Source organism: Syngnathus floridae, chromosome 3 (genome assembly GCF_059516105.1).
Source record: "Syngnathus floridae isolate MCC-2025c chromosome 3, RoL_Sflo_1.0, whole genome shotgun sequence".
NCBI lineage: Eukaryota > Metazoa > Chordata > Actinopteri > Syngnathiformes > Syngnathidae > Syngnathus > Syngnathus floridae.
Genome location: NC_142415.1, coordinates 16,519,684 through 16,540,617, shown reverse-complemented (window position 1 = coordinate 16,540,617; position 20,934 = coordinate 16,519,684). Strand labels below are relative to the sequence as shown.

General features: G+C 43.3%; 1 protein-coding gene across 7 annotated transcripts in view; it reads left to right on the top strand.

The window, feature by feature from the left end:
* Positions 1-20,934, top strand: part of myo5aa (myosin VAa) — a 30,679-nt gene that overhangs the window by 6,010 nt on the left and 3,735 nt on the right. For 3 of the 7 annotated variants that reach the window (XM_088370810.1, XM_088370814.1, XM_088370809.1), the window contains exons 2-39: positions 1,934-2,044; positions 2,993-3,164; positions 3,343-3,487; positions 4,073-4,229; positions 4,672-4,815; positions 4,902-4,983; positions 5,458-5,565; positions 5,803-5,909; positions 6,130-6,395; positions 6,534-6,615; positions 6,693-6,833; positions 6,925-7,050; positions 7,791-7,874; positions 9,677-9,832; positions 9,916-10,013; positions 10,103-10,189; positions 10,314-10,422; positions 10,499-10,710; positions 10,792-10,948; positions 11,059-11,298; positions 11,372-11,620; positions 12,732-12,825; positions 13,133-13,263; positions 13,330-13,443; positions 13,542-13,676; positions 13,790-13,846; positions 13,926-14,153; positions 14,650-14,750; positions 16,737-16,935; positions 17,070-17,135; positions 18,376-18,469; positions 18,551-18,700; positions 18,804-18,958; positions 19,295-19,384; positions 19,508-19,658; positions 19,732-20,014; positions 20,199-20,373; positions 20,539-20,619. In XM_088370810.1, coding sequence (XP_088226936.1) covers positions 1,934-2,044; positions 2,993-3,164; positions 3,343-3,487; positions 4,073-4,229; positions 4,672-4,815; positions 4,902-4,983; positions 5,458-5,565; positions 5,803-5,909; positions 6,130-6,395; positions 6,534-6,615; positions 6,693-6,833; positions 6,925-7,050; positions 7,791-7,874; positions 9,677-9,832; positions 9,916-10,013; positions 10,103-10,189; positions 10,314-10,422; positions 10,499-10,710; positions 10,792-10,948; positions 11,059-11,298; positions 11,372-11,620; positions 12,732-12,825; positions 13,133-13,263; positions 13,330-13,443; positions 13,542-13,676; positions 13,790-13,846; positions 13,926-14,153; positions 14,650-14,750; positions 16,737-16,935; positions 17,070-17,135; positions 18,376-18,469; positions 18,551-18,700; positions 18,804-18,958; positions 19,295-19,384; positions 19,508-19,658; positions 19,732-20,014; positions 20,199-20,373; positions 20,539-20,619 — 5,337 coding nt within the window. Of the gene's footprint in view, positions 1-1,933; positions 2,045-2,992; positions 3,165-3,342; positions 3,488-4,072; positions 4,230-4,671; positions 4,816-4,901; positions 4,984-5,457; positions 5,566-5,802; positions 5,910-6,129; positions 6,396-6,533; positions 6,616-6,692; positions 6,834-6,924; positions 7,051-7,790; positions 7,875-9,676; positions 9,833-9,915; positions 10,014-10,102; positions 10,190-10,313; positions 10,423-10,498; positions 10,711-10,791; positions 10,949-11,058; positions 11,299-11,371; positions 11,621-12,731; positions 12,826-13,132; positions 13,264-13,329; positions 13,444-13,541; positions 13,677-13,789; positions 13,847-13,925; positions 14,154-14,649; positions 14,751-14,853; positions 14,911-16,140; positions 16,222-16,736; positions 16,936-17,069; positions 17,136-18,375; positions 18,470-18,550; positions 18,701-18,803; positions 18,959-19,294; positions 19,385-19,507; positions 19,659-19,731; positions 20,015-20,198; positions 20,374-20,538; positions 20,620-20,934 lie in introns of all 7 variants that reach the window. The other 4 variants (XM_088370813.1, XM_088370808.1, XM_088370812.1 and 1 more) reach the window with 3 other exon arrangements.

Here is a 20,934-nt window from a genome sequence, read left to right as displayed (position 1 = left end):
AATGATCCGTCAGTGTGTTCCAACCTTCACCCCGCTTTTTTTTCATTCCCTCTGCATCACGTCAGCGTGTGATGATTTGCAGCATATTTCCGCGAGGCCTAATTCCACTTGATTGGGCTTGACGTCTCGCCTAAATTGCAAATGTGCGAGGGTGATAACGAGGATGGAGTCGTGTGCTCACTGGTGCAGCCATGATGTCTCCACGAGGTGTGATGTTGCTCAAAACTTGCTGCTGCTATTTTTAGCCCCCCCTCCCCTCCTCCTAACCTCTCCATTTATCCTTGCTTCCCAACCCAACCCCTCTTGGTTGCTAGGCTGGCTGCTTTGGCACTCCTTGCGGGGAAATGAGAAAATGAAGCATAGCGGGGACCAAAAGGCACCGAGGATGCTTTGTTTGCCCTCAGTGATGACATTAGCAGTCCAATTGTTTGAAAAATGAACCATTTTAAATAGCGCTTCTCCATGCTCACTCTTAAAGTTTTACATTCAGTTCACCATGGCAACGTTTGGAACAGTACACAATGTTTTGGCATGGCTAGAATTGGCTTTTAGTGTGTGTGCATGCGTGCGTGTGTGTATTTATGTGACTTCTGGATGTTTGCCTGATGGTGAGCAAAAATGTGCCATTCTTGTCTCATTATTGCACGCTAGTGACAACTGGACTGTATCTATCCTTCGTCCCATTGCCAGAAAGTAGTCGTGGTTACTTTTGTTATCTACTTTAACAATGCATACCTAGTTAAAAAGAACTACGCTGCTCAGTGTGGTTGTAAAAGTCTCACGGTTAAAAGCACGACAATGTGGATTGTGTCAAGTATGTGTTGTATTTTTATGACGCAATAGAAACTTTCATCTCGGGGTGGATTATCACTGCCGGTTCAAGTGACGCAATTGTATATTTTTTTTCTTTTCTGGCACAATTGGGTCATGCCAGCGTAAATGGTGGAGGAAAAAAATGCATGGAATCAGATATTCTCAGATCTGGATTGGACCAGATGTGAATACGAGTGTGAATGGTTTGGCCAACGTCAACTCAATTAGGCTGCAATCCTATTGTATTGGAACTCAGTAAATTCAGATTTTCTTTTGCTTGCTGATTTGTCATGTGACACATATGCAGCATCCTACTACTAAAACCAGTCACGCAGATAACACTCAGGAAGTTGGCGTGACCATGATGTCATGATTCAGTTGACTGGTAGTGAACCAGCAGATCCAATTAAAAGTCGCCCTCTTGTCGTGTGCGTCCACAATAAGTCCTCTCTGTCTCTCCAGCATGGGATTTAAATTGTCATTTTATGTAACTAAACTGAAGACGCAGTCAAATCGACAGACTATCAACTAAACAAGTGATTCCGCACGTTACAAAATCCTTATAAAATCCAGATTAAGTGGATGCAACTTGCTCAAATTTGTTTCGCTAAACCTCATTTAAGTCCTCCTTCCTTTTCGCCCCGCTTATGTAATGTCACATGAACACAGTTGTTAAGGTCACAATGTGGCGCTGGTGGCTTTGTATCATTACAAGGATGACCTCCATGAAGTGTTCAGTATGATTCGGATTCTACCGCCATGTGACTGGCTGTTTTTCCACGCTCTGTGATCAGCTGATTGCGTCCAGTCCCGAGGCCTTTTTTTAATACTCAAGTGTGCACACATCTGTCTGTCTGTGTGTGGTAAAGAGACAATTGTGCGGCAGCACACAATCCACAAGTACTCAGTCTGGCTTGCCGTTTGCCTTCGCAGTGAGTTCCCACAAACATCTGATTGTCCTGACTTCCGCTTCATCTGAGGCCAACAGTGCGACTTTCATTTGGGCAAAACAACATGTCCTCTTGGAATGAATTCTATTTGGACCACAATATTCCATGGGGCATATGTGTAAACCCATCATCTGACTTGACATCTTTTTTCTCATTCATGTCTTTCACAGTGCGCTCGGGTGTGGATCCCCGACGTCGAGGACGTGTGGAAGTCGGCCGAGCTGAGCAAAGACTACAAAAATGGCGACGCCTCCCTGCAGCTTATGCTGGAAGATGGAACGGTTAGTAGTGGGTTGTCTTCTTCCTACGACTCTTCGGCTCTTTTGTTCATCAATGGCTGATGAACGTCAGTCTCATTCGCCTTAATAGTTTTTCGAATAGCTCGCTACAAATTTCATTCCTCAAAACCACCACCACCATTTTTTTTTTTTTTTATAAAATTGTTGAAATCATATATTTCTTAGTCAGGTAGATGAACATTCAAAACAGTGGTGTGCTTCCTCCGTCGCTGTTTTTTTTTTTGTTAGTCAGGCAGGTTTGCATCATCTCAGTGCTGTAATTAGACAATCACTGTCACTATAAACTGTATTTAGCGAGACCGAGGTGTGATTTCGTCTTACAAAAAGCTGTTGTCACAAAACAAAACGCCGCTCTGGTTTCCTGGTGCCCGATGAGACGAGCATCAGACACCGATCCATGTATAATTGATTTTCTTTTCTCCAAATGTCAGAAGATGAAACGCGCCAGCCAAAAAGCCATTTGCGGCCACACCACTTGTAAACAACAACATGAGCGGGGTACTTTTATCAACATCACGAGGATCACATCCCATGACATATTTCTGATACGATACACATCTGTGTGTGTAAAATGCATTTGGAATACATTCAGTGGGCGGAGACCTCTTAATCATTATTTCAGCGAAAGCAGTCCGCATGTCCAGCCAGACATGTTGACCGAGCCTCGAGCTGTCCCTTCCAGCGAATCCTCAAAATGGATTCTACCTGTTACTCCACTTGATGTGGTTTTTGAGGAAATCTATATTGAAAATGTTTCTTCCAATGAAGGCACGGGTAAGTACATCAGACGGATGCTCTTATAGATAGCTCAAAGTTGAAGACTGAAGAAGCAAAGAACTTGAATAATATTTACCACCGTCAGTCATTTGGTATGTTTTTGAGTACCAGTCCAGGTTTTAATAACACCTTTCTTTGATTTCCCACCCTCAGAATCTTGAGCACAAGCTGGACCCCAAGACCAAGAACCTGCCCTACCTGCGAAACCCTGACATCCTGGTGGGTGAGAATGACCTCACGGCGCTCAGCTACCTCCACGAGCCGGCGGTGCTGCACAACCTCAAAGTCCGCTTCATCGACTCCAAGCTCATCTACACTTATTGCGGTAAGACGGCTGAATGTTATCGGAATCATAAGTGTTTAATTCTTAAACTCAGAACGTAACTTATTTGTTAATGAAGTTTTATTTGAATGAATGTCAGGTTTGTCAATGACTTGATACAAATAAGTGTTTGATATTTTCTACCCCCAATCATATGTTTGGTGTTCCCTGTGTGCTGCAGGGATTGTTTTGGTGGCCATCAACCCGTACGAGACGCTGCCCATTTACGGGACGGACATCATCAATGCGTACAGCGGTCAGAACATGGGAGACATGGACCCGCATATTTTTGCTGTAGCAGAAGAAGCTTACAAGCAGATGGCGAGGTTTGTACAATCCTCGACTTGATTCTTGCTTCTCTTCGGCAGGAACTAATTTGAAACGATTTGCCTGGCTCGCCCTTTAAATTTAGATAAGTAAATACCTGACTTGCAAAAAAAACAACGCTTAACCTGCATATTACCTAGTTGACATTTCCAAATAACAGTGCAGCGAGTGTGTTCCAGCAGCATTGGGAGTCAAGTAAAGAAACATTACCCCCCCCCCCCGCCCAAAGGGTAGTCTGAGTGAGAGTTCATGAAAGAGAGCATTCTCAAGAATATCCTGTCTCCTCAGAGAAGGGGTGCTTGAGATGAAAAATGTCAAGCTTCTCAGAGCTGGCCCAGTTTCTTCTACAGTGACGGCTCTTGGTATTAAAACATAAAAAAGGGAGCTTAGAAGCCAACTGCAGCTGACTCCTCACTCCATGTGATGCATGACCAATAAATGATCCAATTCAAGCAATCAGCAGCCCGCATTGTTTCCTCATTGTATAATCAAATAGAAATATTTAAAGCAATAACCAAAGATTTATGAGCAGTAAGGAGAATTGTACTTTCCAAATACAGATTTAGTTTAATGTCTCGTTGCAGGGATGAGCGGAACCAGTCCATCATTGTGAGCGGCGAGTCTGGAGCCGGGAAGACCGTTTCAGCCAAATACGCCATGAGATACTTCGCCACGGTCAGTGGCTCGGCCAGCGAGGCCAACGTGGAGGAGAAGGTGTTGGCTTCCAACCCCATCATGGAGGTGACTCTCTTATTCCTTCTCCTCTCTCACGCTCGCTCCACTTGGTCTCCTCTTGTCCACATTGGCTGTGACCAATCAGATTGGAGCTTACGGAATGAATAGAAAGCTTTCTTGCGTCGCAGTGATGTCACTGCGACATCGAGAACTGCCTCAGCCTTTTCCCATATTATCGAACCTGCCCAGGGATGTTTGTGTGAGGCATTTAAATTGCTTTGGCTGATGCAGGCAGATTATGAGAGACTGGATTGTTGGTCTCGGCAACAACACATATTAAAGTACAACAACCTTTCTAGGGGTTGTTGATTTTCAATCATACGGAATTGAATCAAGCTGCTTTGACAATTTAAAATGTATGGTTATCAATATTTTTTTTCCCTCTTATATCAATATTGCAGTCCCAAAACTGTTTGTGTTTCAAAATGACATGCTTTCCCCGCGCCAGGCTATCGGAAACGCTAAGACAACTCGTAACGACAACAGCAGTCGCTTTGGGAAGTACATCGAGATCGGCTTCGACAACCGCTACCGGATTATCGGCGCCAACATGAGGACATATCTGCTGGAAAAGTCCAGAGTGGTATTCCAGGTGAGGCAAAAATTGCTTTATTTCTCAGATGGAATGCAGTGAATGAAAAGCATTTGTTTGGTGTTGATGATGATATTGTCTTCCAGGCGGACGAAGAGAGGAATTATCATATCTTTTATCAACTCTGCGCATCATCGCATTTGCCGGAATTCAAAAACCTCAAACTAAGTATGTAAGGCAGAAAACACACTTAATGTACTTGGAGCCAGCGTTACGTCTTAATGGGTACTCCCACACACCTCCTACATTTCCAAAAGTATTAACCATAGTAGCGGAGGTGTTTTGAATCACTTGTTACATTTCATGTCCTGTTGTCTGATGATGTCAACGCTCTAGTAGAAACACATAAGGGTCTGTTGTCCAAGCAGCTTTCATGCAGTGCACTCCCACTGTGAACTTGCACCTGCTCATCTTAGACACGGAACACACACATACGCACACACACACACACACGCAGCTGCCGTTTTCCTCTCTTGCTGACTTGCTGGCTTGGTAAATCAAGGAGTTGTCACAGAGTCATGGCTGTGCCACTGTTGCCAGGCAACACTTCATTCTTTGATTTAAAGTGTTGGTATGTGAAGAATTACTTTCGTTGAGAGTGAAAGAGTAAATCTGACTAAAATCAGCGTCTGTCCCTTTCAGGTAACGCCAACGACTTCCTGTACACCCGGCAGGGATGCAGCCCCGTTATTGACGGGGTGGATGACAGCAAGGAGCTCGGCACCACCCGCCACGCCTTCTCCTTGCTCGGTAACTCATCATTTAAGTCCGTGTAGGATTCGAGGTGGCTTTTCATGAAACCAGGAAATACTGGTACCATGCTAACTAACAAAAAAAAAAATGCAATAATATCTTTTTTTTTGCAACTCAGCATTTTAACTATTTTACAGCGATTACTTGTTTTGTTTTCACATTGAGTGATCCATTATAAATTCAGCGCCAGCCCAAATTACTTCACTAGAAAAACAAAATGTTTTCCCCCCGCAGGTATCAACGAATCTTATCAGATGGGATTATTTCAAGTTCTGGCTGCTATCCTTCATCTGGGAAATGTGGAGATCAGAGACAAAGATTCAGATAGCAGTATCATTCCCGTAAGGCTACCATTAATTCATTCATCCTATTTTTTTTAACCTGATTTGATTTAGCCAAGATTAGACATTAGACAAGCATATAAAAATAAATGATTACATTTGCTTTAGCTTTTACAGTCCCAAAAAGAAAAAAAAAGGCAAATTAAAGCTAAATTGCATTAGCGATGAGAGCCCGACAAGGGCATCACGGGGCTAATATATGATCTCCTCTTTCTCGTAGACTAACAATCATCACCTGACCAAGTTCTGCGAGCTGGTCGGCGTCACCTACGAGGACATGGCTCAGTGGCTGTGCCACAGGAAGTTGAAGACGGCCTCCGAAACCTACATCAAGACCCTCCCTCGCCTGCAGGCCACCAATGCCCGCGACGCCCTCTCCAAGCATATCTACGCCAAGCTCTTCAACTGGATCGTGGAGCACGTCAACAAAGCGCTCATCACCAATATCAAACAGCACTCCTTCATCGGCGTCCTCGACATTTACGGGTACGGAATTTCAAGTTGTGTGCTTTTTGCCACTCCTATGGAAATGAAATACACGTTGCACAAGAATCACCGTTTGCCATTTTGTATTTTCATTTTTAAATATTGATTTTAAAAATATGTTTTCTGTTGGTTTACAAGGTTCGAGACGTTTGAAATCAACAGCTTCGAGCAGTTCTGTATCAACTACGCCAACGAGAAGCTCCAGCAGCAATTCAACATGGTATGCAGAATAATTATATATTATTTTCTTATGTAAGCACGTTGGCATCTAAATGTCCATCGTTGGTGTGAGTGCAGCACGTGTTCAAGCTGGAGCAGGAGGAGTACATGAAGGAGCAGATCCCTTGGACACTCATTGACTTCTATGACAATCAGCCCTGTATCAACCTCATCGAAGCCAAGATGGGCATCCTGGACCTGCTGGATGAAGAGTGCCGGGTACATTTGATATTTAATGATTTATAATCTCAAAGAAATGTCCAGACCTGAGGCATTTAGGTTGATTCATTCATGCCTCGTCTTTCCTCAGATGCCAAAAGGCTCGGATGATTCATGGGCTCAGAAGTTGTACAACACCCACTTGAAGACGTGCTCGCTCTTCGAGAAGCCGCGCATGTCCAACCGCGCCTTCATCATCCAACATTTTGCTGATAAGGTGGGCCGGACACATATTTGCACGGTGCTTGCTGATTTCAACTCACAAGTTTATCTTACCATTTTAGGTGATTTGTCTCTTTTTAGTAAAGATTTAGGAAAAGATTGGCTGCAGCAAGCGCTCTTGTCAGTTATTTTTAGAATAGCTGGAGGATTTTTATTTTCTTATCTCTGCTCTCACCCGCAAAAAAGATGAGCGTTTAGAGTGGCGCTTGAAATTCACTTTTGGTGCAACGCAGCGTTATCGTGTCCGGTTTTAGCCACTGCGCTATTAGATTACATCTAAACGGGTCAAGGACTAACACAGGCTTTCCAATGAGGTTACCTGATATGAAAATGGAGTCTCGCATATACATATGTGATCTGAAATTAGTCTTTTTATCTATTAATATAACAAATATTTAAAGCCTCTAAATAAAACTGTCTGTAAATAGAAGCATGCATATCATAGGTATAAAGATGGAAAATACAAATAAAATAAAAAATATTTATTTAGCTATCTATTATTTAATGATTATTTAATTTGATATCTGTGATGATCACCACACCTTTAATGCAAATAAATAAATAAAACACCGGTGGACTGACCAATAGTATAGAGTTGTGAAAAAATAGTACATTTATCAAATTGTGATCTTTGAGATTCTGGCCCGACAGCAATATTTATGGTGTGCGTCTGTGTGTGTGCGCATGCATGCAGTGATATTTTTACACAAACTTCACTCTCTTGTACTCGCACAGGTTGAATATCAATGCGATGGTTTCCTGGAGAAGAACAAGGACACGGTGAATGAAGAACAGATCAAGGTGCTCAAGGCCAGCAAGGTACGGACATATACACATTACCATAACATTGACATCTCTTGGGCTTGGAGTGGTAGTGACCTCTAGTGGCTATATGAACAACTATATTATGGGCCGTGCAGACTGGGCGGAATTCTTCAGTCACATAGCTGACGTTTTGGGTGCTTTGTAGGCTCTACTGTTTTGGTTAGCAAATGAGTTTAAATGAGAGATCAGTTTCTGATAACCTTGCTGGACTGAAACGCTTTCAATCCTGACCGCTCATACGCACAGACTGTGATGCAGTGTGCTTTCTTCAGATGTCAGCAGAAGAAGCCACAAGGATTGGTTTGCACCCACAGAGGCACATGCAAACACGTGCATGTTGTGTGCATCAATGAGATTTAAACACGGATTAAACCTTAACGAGGTCTTAATGAGATTTGGTTTAATTAGGATTTAAGATTTTCTGCCAAGATTATCCCGTCAATCTCACTGTGCGTGCGTGTGCGTGCATGTGACGTGATTGAATGCATCAATTGAAAATTCAATCATCTTCATCACCAGTTTGCTTGTTTTTATTTCCCTTTTGTTGCCATGAACAAACATGTGGCATGCAAATGATGACGTCATTGTGTTCTGCTGTCATTTTGTCTTCATGTGTTGTCCCATGTATGTGGTTTTGTCCTCATCGTGACAACCCTCCTCCCTCCCCACCCGTCGGCAGAAGGTAAACGGAGTCGTTCACGCAACGCCGATCTGCCTCTGGCGCTTTCTTTATCTTCTCTTTCACTCGCCGACTTAATCGCTCTAACAGCACTGGGTCACAGAGTTTCGTTCTGTGCCGTTGTTTGCTGCATGGTGAGCACTAGAGGCGCTTTGAGTTTAAAAATAAAGCATGATCGGACATAAAAGACATTTTGAAGTGGTATTGCGTTGAAAGGTTTGTTTTGGATTTCCTGCTTTTTGACAGTGAAAAGAGGAATACAGCACTAAGGAGGACATCTCAGTTAATTCCTGCATGCCGTACTAAAAGCATGTACAGGTGCATCCCAATTTATTTGAATATCGTGGGGAACTAAATCGATTTCAGTACTGTTTAATTTAGTCTATGGAAGACTCAAGATAGCGGCAAATCGCTTCAAACGGAACAGATCATAAAGCATCAACATCTATATAGAATGTGCGCAAACATTCAGTAGTTAAATTATCCAACACAAAAACTGCACTGCCAATATTAGCTAGCATGCTATTCCAAATAACACACATGGACAAAGATAGTGCTTTACACAAATGGCTAACATATATATACATGAGTGTCAGTTATGAAAATTATTTATAGTATAGAAAATAAGTAGGAATTGACTTTCTGAAAGATAATCTGTATTTTTAATGACTGAATTGTGATTACTAATATACGTTAACTTTTTGAATTACGGTTACTGAAAGTAATGATTTTTTTTGTACGGTATTCTTATTTATTGAGATGCACCTGTACGTTACAGTATATACAAAGCTGTTCGTGTCATAATACCATAACTTTTACATGATGGTCTTTGGCTTTGTTTATATAATTTTTTTAACAAAACTAATCTACAAATCAAGAGGCACCGAGGATGCTTTGTTTGCCCTCAGTGATGACATTCGCAATCGAATTGTTTGAAAAAAAAAAAGAATAAATCAATATAAATAAATAAAAGGGAGTAGAAAGTAAACGGTGTAAAATGGTCCGGAATGTACTGTCAAGTTTTCAAGGTTTCACAGTATATTGCATCCCGGCATTAAATCCTCCTAACCCAAAATCTCGATATCGTTATGACTGTAATTTGGACTGCTCTTCCCAGTTCGACCTGCTGGTAGAGCTGTTCCAGGATGAGGGCAAAGCCACCAGCCCTACGGGTCAGGCCCCCGGAATGGGAGGCAGGACCCGTCTCAGCGTCAAACCTGACAAGAGCCGCGACACCAGCAGCAAGGAGCACAAGAAGACCGTCGGCTGCCAGGTTTGATACTTTGCCTCCCTTACCTTACGCACACTCCAGACTTGTCTCACGAGGAGTGTAAGAGGGATGCTTCTCTCTTGTAGTTCCGTAACTCCCTTCAAATGCTCATGGAAACCTTGAACGCCACCACGCCACACTACGTCCGCTGTATCAAACCCAACGACTTCAAGCAGGCCTTCTCGTGAGTCTCTGCCGCGGCAGCAATGGAAACTCTTAAAACAAACCTTTTTTTTTTTTTTTTTTAAATCTGTGAATTTTGTTGATTAACAGGTTTGACCCAAAACGTGCGGTGCAGCAGCTTAGAGCCTGTGGTGTCCTGGAGACAATCCGGATCTCTGCTGCAGGTTTCCCGTCAAGGTATCGATTGGATCTCGGCAATCCAAAAAAAAAAAAAAAAAATTCAAAATGAATCACAACTACAAATGTTAAACATCACTGTTCTACATCATGTCTAATGATTCCATGTGTGTGCACACTTCAGATGGACGTACCAGGAGTTCTTCAGCCGGTACAGAGTGCTGATGAAGCAGAAAGATGTTCTCTCTGACAAGAAGCTGACATGCAGGAACGTTCTGGAGAAGCTCGTGGAGGTCCGCCGAGCAAACATTCCCTCTGCTCAAAGCTTCCATCTTTTTGTGATTTCTAAATGCTCCCATCTTCTGGCAGGATCAGGATAAATACCAGTTTGGTAAGACCAAGATCTTCTTCAGGGCCGGCCAGGTGGCCTACCTGGAGAAACTGCGAGCCGACAAGCTGCGCGCTGCCTGCATCCGTATCCAGAAAACCATTCGCTGCTGGCTGGCGCGTAAGAAGTACTTGCGCAAGCGCGACGCGGCCATCACCATCCAGAGGTTCACCAGAGGGTACCAGGCTCGCTGGTGGGTCACTCACACTGGATCTTGGACTCCCCCCAGAACTTGAACTATTGAAGTCATTCCATTTTCTTCTCTCATCGTCAGCTTGGCAAAGTTCATGCGTCGCACGCAGGCCGCCACCATCATCCAGAAGTACCAGAAGATGTACGTGGCCAGGAAACGTTACAGGCAGAAGCAGGCGGCTGCGCTGGCCATACAGACTATCCTCAGATCTTACATGGCCCGCCAGAAGTACCAAGCGGTAATGCGCACATATACAACAACATGATCGGGCTTCTATAGTGCTGTCAAAAAAGTTCCAAATTGAGATTTTTCAGTGTTTGATATTTGTCTCTTCCTTGCCATCTGTAGCTTCTGCGGGAGCACAAGGCGGTGATCATCCAGAAGCATGCTCGAGGCTGGCTGGCTCGCTGCTGGTACAAGCGCTGCCTCAGCTCCATCGTGTACCTGCAGTGCTGCACTCGCAGGATGATAGCCAGGCGCGAGCTGAAGAAGCTGAAGATCGAAGCCCGCTCAGTGGAGCACTTCAAGAAGCTCAACAAGGGCATGGAGAACAAGATCATGCAGCTCCAGAGGAAGATCGACGAGCAGGTCGGCGCCATCGTTTGTCTTCTTGGTGGTGTTTTGTTTTGTTCTTCGGTCTGACCGTTTTCTGGACCGCCAGACCAAAGAGAACAAGTCTGTCAACGAGAAGCTGGCGGGCTTGGAGAACACCTACACGACAGAAAGCGAGCGGCTGCGCGGGGAGCTGGGTCGCCTTCGAGGCGTGGAGGAGGAGGCCAAGAGCAAAGGCAACCAGGTCAACTGTCTCCTGGAGGAGCTGGAGAAGCTCAAGAAGGAGCTGCGCACCACACAGCAGGAAAAGAAGACCATCGAGGACTGGGCACAATCCTACAAGGGCGAAATGGAGAAAGTATGTTCCCTTTTGGTTGCTTTCTATCACCCAAGTTCCCTCTTCAGTTCAACATTCAGTTCTTCAACTTACTGAACTGAAGCAGGATGTTTTTCTTAATCATCGCCCGTCTATTTTCCCAAGGAATAGTTTTTGCACCGCAAACAATTTTTTAAATGGCTAACACCGGCTGCCACCAGGAAATAAAAATAAAGCAATAATGCAACATTCAGGGTAAGCGTGAACAAATTAAGCAAACACGTAAGGCAAATTTTAATAGAATTCCAATGTAACTTTTACTTTTTTACTATGAGATGACCCTTATCAGAATCTAACAACCTTGGTTCTGTATTGGTTCATCGCTAATAATTGCTTCCTCCAATAGTGCTATTATTTCACAATATTGATTTTTGACTACATTGTAGTAATTACTCCTCTACATAAGTATCATTAGAAAGTGATCCCACTTAGACCAAATTATTTCATCCAAAACAAACATTTTTTCCGTTAATGTAGCCGGCTCAGAGAGGCAGGGGACATTGGGCACGCAGTTGCCCCCATGCAGGTGAGCACCCAGTATAGTGCTCGTTGGTCTTTTAGCATCCTCTTATTTGTTGCCCAGTCAAGTAGAAATAGCGGGACTTGTTTGTAGGAGTCTTTTATGGTATTTAGGGCCCATATTTAGCTCTTTCAGAGCAAGAAGCGGACTGATTATATTTGTTAATATGGTCAATTAATTAAAATTTTTGATCCTTATTTTTCCACACCAAGATAATAATGTATTGTGTAGATTTACTTGTTTATTAATTTATTTTATAGTTTATTTATAGGTTCACAGGTATGTTTGAGCACATCATATATTTTCTCAGTACAGAATATTAGTTTTTTTTTAAATACTTTAATTCAAATTTTTAAATGCTTTTTTAATGATTGTTGTAAATTGAAATAACATTTTTTTTTACCTCTGAATAGAATAGAACAAACAATAGGGAAACTTTTGCCTCGCCCTGTGTGCTTGTCCTCGACCCCCCCCCCCCCCCCCCCTTTGTTTTTTCATGACTTTTCTTCAATAATTGGTTTTGAAAAATCAAATTACAGCAATGATGTAATTTTGGAATATTTTGTGTATTAGTTGGTGTCAGAACTGAAGGACCAGAACGGCTTGCTGAAGACAGAGAAAGACGACTTGAACAGGTTGATTCAGGAACAGAATCAGCAGATGACAGGTGAGTTTTGGATGGTGTCCAACATATGGCCAGCGGGCCACAAAAAAGCCTCAAATGTGACGTTTAATTTGGCAAGCATCATGCAATATTAAAAAAAAGTACAGTTAAACCTCAACACATTATTTCACCCACAAATGCTAATAATATTTAATAATTGAAGGTTGCCCACTAAGTTTTCCGACGTAAAAAGTTGTCCCAAAAAATAATTGGACAAATATAGATTTTGGGGGGAAAAAAAATCGACTTTAAGTACAATATCCAAAGTTATTTAGATTTCTAATAACTTTATGTGTTTGGCTTCTTACAGAGAAAATGGCTCGTGCGATTGCAGCGGAGACTCAGCAGCTGGAGATAGATCTGAACGAGGAGCGCTCTCGTTACCAGAATCTCCTGACAGAACACCTTCGCCTCGAGGAGAAATTCGACGACCTCAAAGAAGTGCGTGACACATTTTATTCTTATTTTTTTTCCCCCCCACACTCACTTTGCTTTGTTTTTTTTTAGCACATTTCCAAGCCTGGCCACAGGAGAACAGATTCCACCCACAGCAGCAACGAGTCCGAATACACCTTCAACTCAGAGTTCGCCGAATCGGAAGACGGTTCCCATGCCACAGAAGTACTGGACTTGTTTTCAGACGAGCCTTCTTGATTTACTTTCTGCATTTCCGGATTCTTGTTTCAGCGGAAGTTGACATTGAATGGCTTTTCTTGCAGGATTTGACTCGAGGAATGGATACCTCGCTCACGCTCAAGCTGCAGAAGCGACTCAAAGAGCTGGAGCAAGAAAAGCAGTCATTGCGCAATGAGTTGGAAAATAAGGAGGAGCAGTTTCAGAGGGCCCGAGCCAGGGTGCGTGCAAATACACAGTCGCACCCATTTCTTGATTAGCATTGTATTTTTATCCCACATAATGAATGGAACTCGATCAATTTCTAAAGGTTGTTCTTTGCTCCTTGTTTTAGGATGAATCTGAGTTCAAAAAGGCTCGTGGGGCAGAGTTGGAGTACGAGTCCCTCAAAGTGAGTTGCTAAAATGCGTACATAACCTTTCTGTGTGCGCATTTTATTTTTATTAGAACCTAACATTCTCGATCCTCAGCGTCAGGAACTGGAGTCTGAGAACAAGAAGCTGAAGCACAACCTGGCCGAGATGAGGAAGAGCCTGCTGGGCAGCGCGGCATCGAGCTCCGGCGCACCAGGCTCTCCGGCTTACAAGGTGCTCCTGGATCAGCTGAACTCCTCCTGTGAGGAGCTGGAGGTACGCAAGGAGGAGGTGCTGATCCTGCGCTCGCAGCTGGTCAGCCAAAAGGAAGCCATGCAGCACAAGGTACACGTCACGTTCACGTGCCCTGCCGCTTAACATTTCTATGTTCCATACTAACGCACCCATGCTAGCTGATCATTTTGTAATTTCTTGCTGCCACTTTATGTGCAATTGCCAACTCCAACAATCTCATTAGATTGTGAAGGCGTACTTAATGAACTGTATTTCTGGCTGAAGTGTCACTTGTGATGCCATTGTGCTACTAATACGACATTGAATGTTTTCCTCGTGTCCGTGAACATGCTCATGAGTTTGTTCTCATTTGTTTTGAATGTGTTTGGTTGCGCCCTCAGTTTCTAATGCTCCTGTCTCTACCTTCTCTCCTCCATCCACGCTTTCCCACAGGATGAGAAGGTATTGTTAAACCACCGCTTGCCCTGCATCAATGTTACATAACTTACGTCGTATATAAACACCTTCAATCTGAAGGCGTCAATCTGCTAAGTAAATAAAACATCTCTAATAGCCTCCACAATATTCTTCCTCTCGTCTGTTTTAGGAGACCATGACAGAAGTGGCCGTCCACGTGGAGGACGTTTCCAAACTGAAGGACGCTGATGAGCTCAAACAAGCCTACATCGGTCTCAAAGATACAAACAGGTACGCGGTTTTGCCCGCCATTCTTTCAGCATTGGATTCTTCCCACCTTCCATACCGTTGGTGTTCCGTCGCTGACGAGCGAACACCAACTTGTCCCGTGCAGATCTCCCAGGTTTGCGTGTAAGCGGCTAGAAGTCAGACACCTGCTGAGTAGGCTCAGGTAACAGATGAGGTGGTCCATGCATCGTGCATGACCACGCGGGAAGAGTGACTCGTTCTCACTGATTCCACACCAAGAAGACTTAACAGCATGTCCACGTAGAGTTTAGTGAGGTTGCTGTTTCCCAGCTTCCAAAGAGCTTTATTAAGCAGTCAAAGAAGGCAGTGAAGAATCTAGGACTAACGTTGAAGCAGATTGAACGTTGCAGAGTCATCAGCCTCACTGTCATGGAATGCGTTTTGCATGAAACCCTTCTTTTTTCTGTTTTACATAAAAGGTGGACAGCACAATTTGATTCATAAAAGCCAAATAATGGCACTATTGTTTTTAGAACTGCACTCGCTGGCAAGCATGAAATACACCCGCACTGTCTCATAAAATCCAATTCAAGAGCTGTATGATTGTGCAGGTGTACCTAATCTAGTGTCCAATGAGTGTTTTGAATCAACATGTTGTCCCCTTCTTAGTTGTCATTCAGCATCTGTCACTCTTGTGTTTGTATTGAGCATATTTTTACACAGTGGCCCTGTGTTAAAATATGCAACAGTGTGCCTTATCCTTTTCTTTCACACAAGTTGTTTTTTTCTCGGTTTTTTGTGTGTGCAGATTTTCACCTTTAGTCACATTCCACCTAACAAGTCCAATAGGAACTAACCGCATCATGTGGATGGTCATACTAAAATAACATTTGTTTGAATTACCTCGAATAAGCCCTTCACCCCAGATTAACATCTTCTACCATAATAGTATAATGATGCAGTATTAAATTTGAATAAGAAATAAATATAAAATAGTCAATAGAAATTGAACGAGTTAATATTTTAAAATATTGATGTATTCTTTTAATATATATATAAAGCATTTTTACATCCATTTGTCATGAATCACATCATTGCTAAATGTTCTAGATCCAATTAATTTTTTCCAGCAATGTAATGAACAAGTTTAAAATGTTCGATTTTGTATAAAATCCACGATATACAGTACATTATAGATATTAGTGAATTTTTACATTATTCGGTAACACTGATTTAATACAAAGTTACAAAATACATTAAACAGTAATAAATTATTTTCATTATTTACACTTTCAATTAAAGTAATTGCAACGTAGTCACACCATGTAGGACTCATTAACCCCAACATCCTCTTCCTTCCCTGCATGTTTTCATATGTTCATTGTGCTTTTCATGTTCCTTTGTGGTTCCTTTTGTGTTGTGTGTCGGTCAGATCGGCTGCTCCAGACTTCCAAAAGCTGAATGAGGACGGGGAGCTGTGGCTGGTTAATCAGGGCTTAAAGGAGACTGTCAGGTGTAAATGTGTGACCTTTCTGCATTTTACTGAAGATTCAGGGAGAGCGTAGCTATTAATCTCCTTCACACTTTCAAATTTTTTGTTTCTGCTACCGTTCCTATTATGGATAAAGCATGGATCCAATTCAAGTGCAATTAAGCAAAGGCTGCTTGGAGCACACTTCCGTAGCCTACATTACTCCACTCTTCTTCTATACTTCACCTCTTCTACCGAGCACAGAAGACAGCCAAGTGAGAGTCGCTAGGCCTGTCCAGATGCAGCCTACGGAGGCTATTTGAAGTTCATCTGTCATTTCTAAAAACTAGCATTTGATTTGTGCTGAGTATTGGGATAACTAAAAAGTGCCCCTAAAGTCATCTTGAACTTCTTTGCTTGTTTCATCACACTAATTTGTTTTCTCTCATCCCTGTTGTGTTGTTTCCCCACTTAAACGTCCCACGTTTCCATCTTCCGCATCTTCCTCTCTATCTCCCGTTCCCAATTCCCGTCTCCACCGCCTTCCTGCCCGCCAGGCTCCTGGAGCACCAGCTGCAGACCCAGCGGCGCAGCTACGACAGCGAGGTGGAATCTCTGCGCGGTGAGCTGCAGAACGTCAAGGAGGAAAACAACCGGCAGCAGCAGCTCCTGGCACAGAACCTCCAGCTGCCTCCGGAGGCCCGCATCGAAGCTAGTCTGCAGCATGAGATCACCCGGCTCACCAACGAGAACCTGGTACGCCATTTATTTATCGCGTGGCAATTCATAGTAGAAGTTATTTCAAGGGTCTTTCAACACTGACTTAAAATAAGCTCCCACACACAAACCCACACACACTCGTGTGACGTGTGGATGGTGTTACATGACAGGAGCTGGTGGCCGACGACCCCACAGCATCCCGAGAGGCGCGAGTCATCATTTTACGCCGGATGGTTGTATGTACAGACTGTCTGCGTGTGTGTTCTGCACGAGAGTTTCAACTAACAGCAGTTTGTTTCCAAAGGCTGACGGCATCTAACTCTTATTACCGCAGTTACTAATTTAGACCGAAGCAGCTATACATATATTTCTTCTCTTTTAACTGGCACCAATTCCTGCTAAACTGTTTTTTTTTCTTCCAAATTAGTTCAGCGGCTCTCATTCTGACCTGAGAGCAAACTACCTTCTGCTTTGTCTTTGCTTGTTTGTCTATAAATGTTTGGATTCTGCTCACTCGGAATTTATTGTTGCAGCATGACCCAGCATAACCCTAAGCCTAACACAAATCCTAACCCTAAGCACAGCAAGAGCAAGCCTAACCCTAAGCACAGCACAAGCGAGAGCAAGCCTAACACAAACCCTAACCCTAAGCACAGCAAGAGCAAGCCTAACCCTAAGCACAGCAAAAGCCAGAGCAAGCCTAAGCCTAACACAAACCCTAACCCTAACCCTAAGCACAGCAAGAGCAAGCCTAACCCTAAGCACAGCAAAAGCGAGAGCAAGCCTAAGCCTAACACAAACCCTAACCCTAAGCACAGCAAGAGCAAGCCTGTGCTGTGCTTAGGGTTAGGGTTAGGGTTTGTGTTAGGCTTAGGCTTGCTTTTGCTGTGCTTAGGGTTAGGCTTGCTCTTGCTGTGCTTAGGGTTAGGGTTTGTGTTAGGCTTAGGCTTGCTTTTGCTGTGCTTAGGGTTAGGCTTGCCCTTGCTGTGCTTAGGGTTAGGGTTTGTGTTAGGCTTAGGCTTGCTCTCGCTTTTGCTGTGCTTAGGGTTAGGCTTGCTCTTGCTGTGCTTAGGGTTAGGGTTTGTGTTAGGCTTAGGCTTGCTTTCGCTTATGCTGTGCTTAGGGTTAGGGTTTGTGTTAGGCTTAGGCTTGCTTTCGCTTTTGCTGTGCACATAAAACCTTAAGCACAAAGCACATAAAGACCTAATCAAATTAAACCCTAATTTGATGACTTTTTAAACAACTTTTTATTTTTGAAATATACATGGTTGTTATGTTTACATGGTGTTTGGATTATGAGTGGGTGCTTGGAAAAATTGCCCCTTAGTAATTGTAAAAAAAAAAAAAGGTCATTGATTGTCAGTGTGGCACTTGACCAATAGAGGGCGACAGTGAAAAGCTGTTTTCAAGGTGAAGGCCTTTCCAGTTTGTCTTCGCCTCCTTTACGTCTGCTTCTCCCTTCTATCCACATTACAGGATCTTATGGAGCAGCTGGAAAAACAGGACCGAACCATTCGCAAGCTCAAGAAGCAGCTGAAGGTTTACTCCAAGAGGATTGGCGAGATGGGAGGTAAGATGCAACATCATCAACTGTCTCTAATATTATTGCCTGTGTTTGTTAAATCACAATCATAAATCATTTGCATTGCAGCCGGTCAAGCGGAGGGTCAGACGTCACCAGGACAGATGGTGGACGAGCCCATCCGCCCGGTCAACATTCCTCGCCGGGAGAAAGACTTCCAGGGTATGCTGGAGTACAAGAAGGAGGATGAGATGAAACTGGTCAAGAACTTGATCCTGGGTAAGTTTGATGGCGTATATGACGGATAAAGTTGAGCTACCACAAACATGTACTTTGTACAAATCTACCGAGTAACACTTTTGTTCCTTTTGTGTTTGTGTAGAGCTAAAGCCTCGCGGCGTGGCTGTCAACCTGATCCCGGGTTTGCCTGCCTACATTCTGTTCATGTGTGTAAGGCATGCCGACTACCTCAACGATGACCAGAAGGTCCGCACGCTGCTCACCTCCACCATCAACAGCATCAAGAAGATCCTCAAGGTTTGTTTATCTCCATTTGGAGATAAAGTGAGCTTGCATGGATTTTTTGTAATCACAGTAGTTTATCTCAATTTATCACCAGGAGTGACACAATGTCCGTTGAATTATTGAATTAAAACATTTAAGGTTTTTACATTATGTTTTTATTCAGTCCAATATTATGCAGAGCCCGTTTTCTTATCGAAAAAAAAATAGGTGGAAAATAATATATTTTTTTATTTTTTGGGATGGTATAAGGGATGAATGGCATTTCATTCATTTTGCTGAAATTAAATAATGATACAAGCGATTGAACTCGTAAGTCACTCTCTTGTGTGTTTCGCCTCTTCCTTTCAGAAACGAGGAGATGACTTTGAGACTGTCTCCTTCTGGCTGGCCAACACCTGCCGCTTCCTGCATTGTCTCAAGCAGTACAGTGGAGATGATGTAAAAAGTCTTCCTAAACTCTCTCTGGGAAAAAAAATGTTTTGCAAAAATACTCCAGATAATAGATGAAGTCAGGACAATTTTCCTCATTATTATTCTCTGATAAAAAATGTTTCCCGCCAGGTGTTCATGAAGCACAACACATCCCGGCAGAACGAGCACTGTCTGTCCAACTTTGACCTGACTGAGTACAGATCGGTGATCAGTGACCTGGCCATCCAGATCTACCAGCAGCTCATCAAATGCATGGAGAACACACTTCAGCCCATGATAGGTGCGTACCTGCTTACTGGCAGATATCCAAGTCCAAAGATACATATGATTGAAACTTTTTTTTCCCCCATCAGTGTCGGGCATGCTGGAGCATGAGACCATCCAGGGCGTGTCGGGCGTGAAGCCGACGGGCCTGCGCAAGCGGACGTCCAGCATCGCCGACGAGGGCACCTACACGCTGGACTCCATCCTGCGCCAGCTAAACGCCTTCCACTCCACCATGTGCCAGCACGGCACCGACCCTGAGCTCATCAAGCAGGTGGTCAAACAGCAGTTCTACGTCATCGGCGCTGTCACCCTCAACAACCTTCTGCTGCGCAAGGATATGTGCTCGTGGAGCAAAGGCATGCAGATCAGGTAGGAAAAAAAAAGGGCGGAGCTTTCTAGTGAAGATGAAAATTTCATGTGTTAATGCTGTAGGACAAGTTTTCACGGTATTTTAAAAACTAAATTGGAAAATTAAATTAGTGATACATTAAATTACATTAAATAAACATTTTCACACAATGTAGAGGTAGTTGACGTAGCGCATGTGATCCAGGTACAACGTGAGCCAGCTGGAGGAGTGGCTGCGGGACAAAAACTTGATGAATTGCGGGGCCAAGGAGACTCTTGAGCCTCTCATCCAGGCCGCCCAACTGCTCCAGGTCAAGAAGAAGACGGACGAGGACGCCGAAGCCATCTGCTCCATGTGCTTGGCCCTCACCACCGCACAGGTACACAACCAAGACTGACCCATGCTCTGATTTAATTACTGCAACTTATCAATCAGAAGTCACTCCTTTGACTTCAGCTGGTCTAGTTTTGTTTTATTTTGTTCTTTGTCAACAAATACTTAAAGTGCTTCATGACTTCTCTCAATGTTTTTCCATTTCCTTCAGATCGTGAAGGTTCTGAACCTCTACACTCCGGTCAACGAGTTTGAGGAGAGGGTGTCTGTTTCATTCATCCGAAATATACAGGTGAGTAACAACTCAGCATTTTACGTCATAATAAATTACAAACCTTACTTAAGTGCCCAAGGGTCCACCCACATTTAGAGTAACAGGGATCGAACTCTATGGTAATGGTTGCCCCAGCTAAAATTGTCTGTCGATACCACAAGATGGCAGAAAAGCACTTAAGACACATTTTTTGCTTGTATTTTGAAATTTCTGTGTGATGGCTGAAAAAAAAAAAATCTTCATATGCAATTTAGTCATTCCTTTGCTAACCAAAACAGGAGTCGCCATCAAATCCATGTCCAGCAGTGCGTACTTTGTACTAACCGTCTTTGT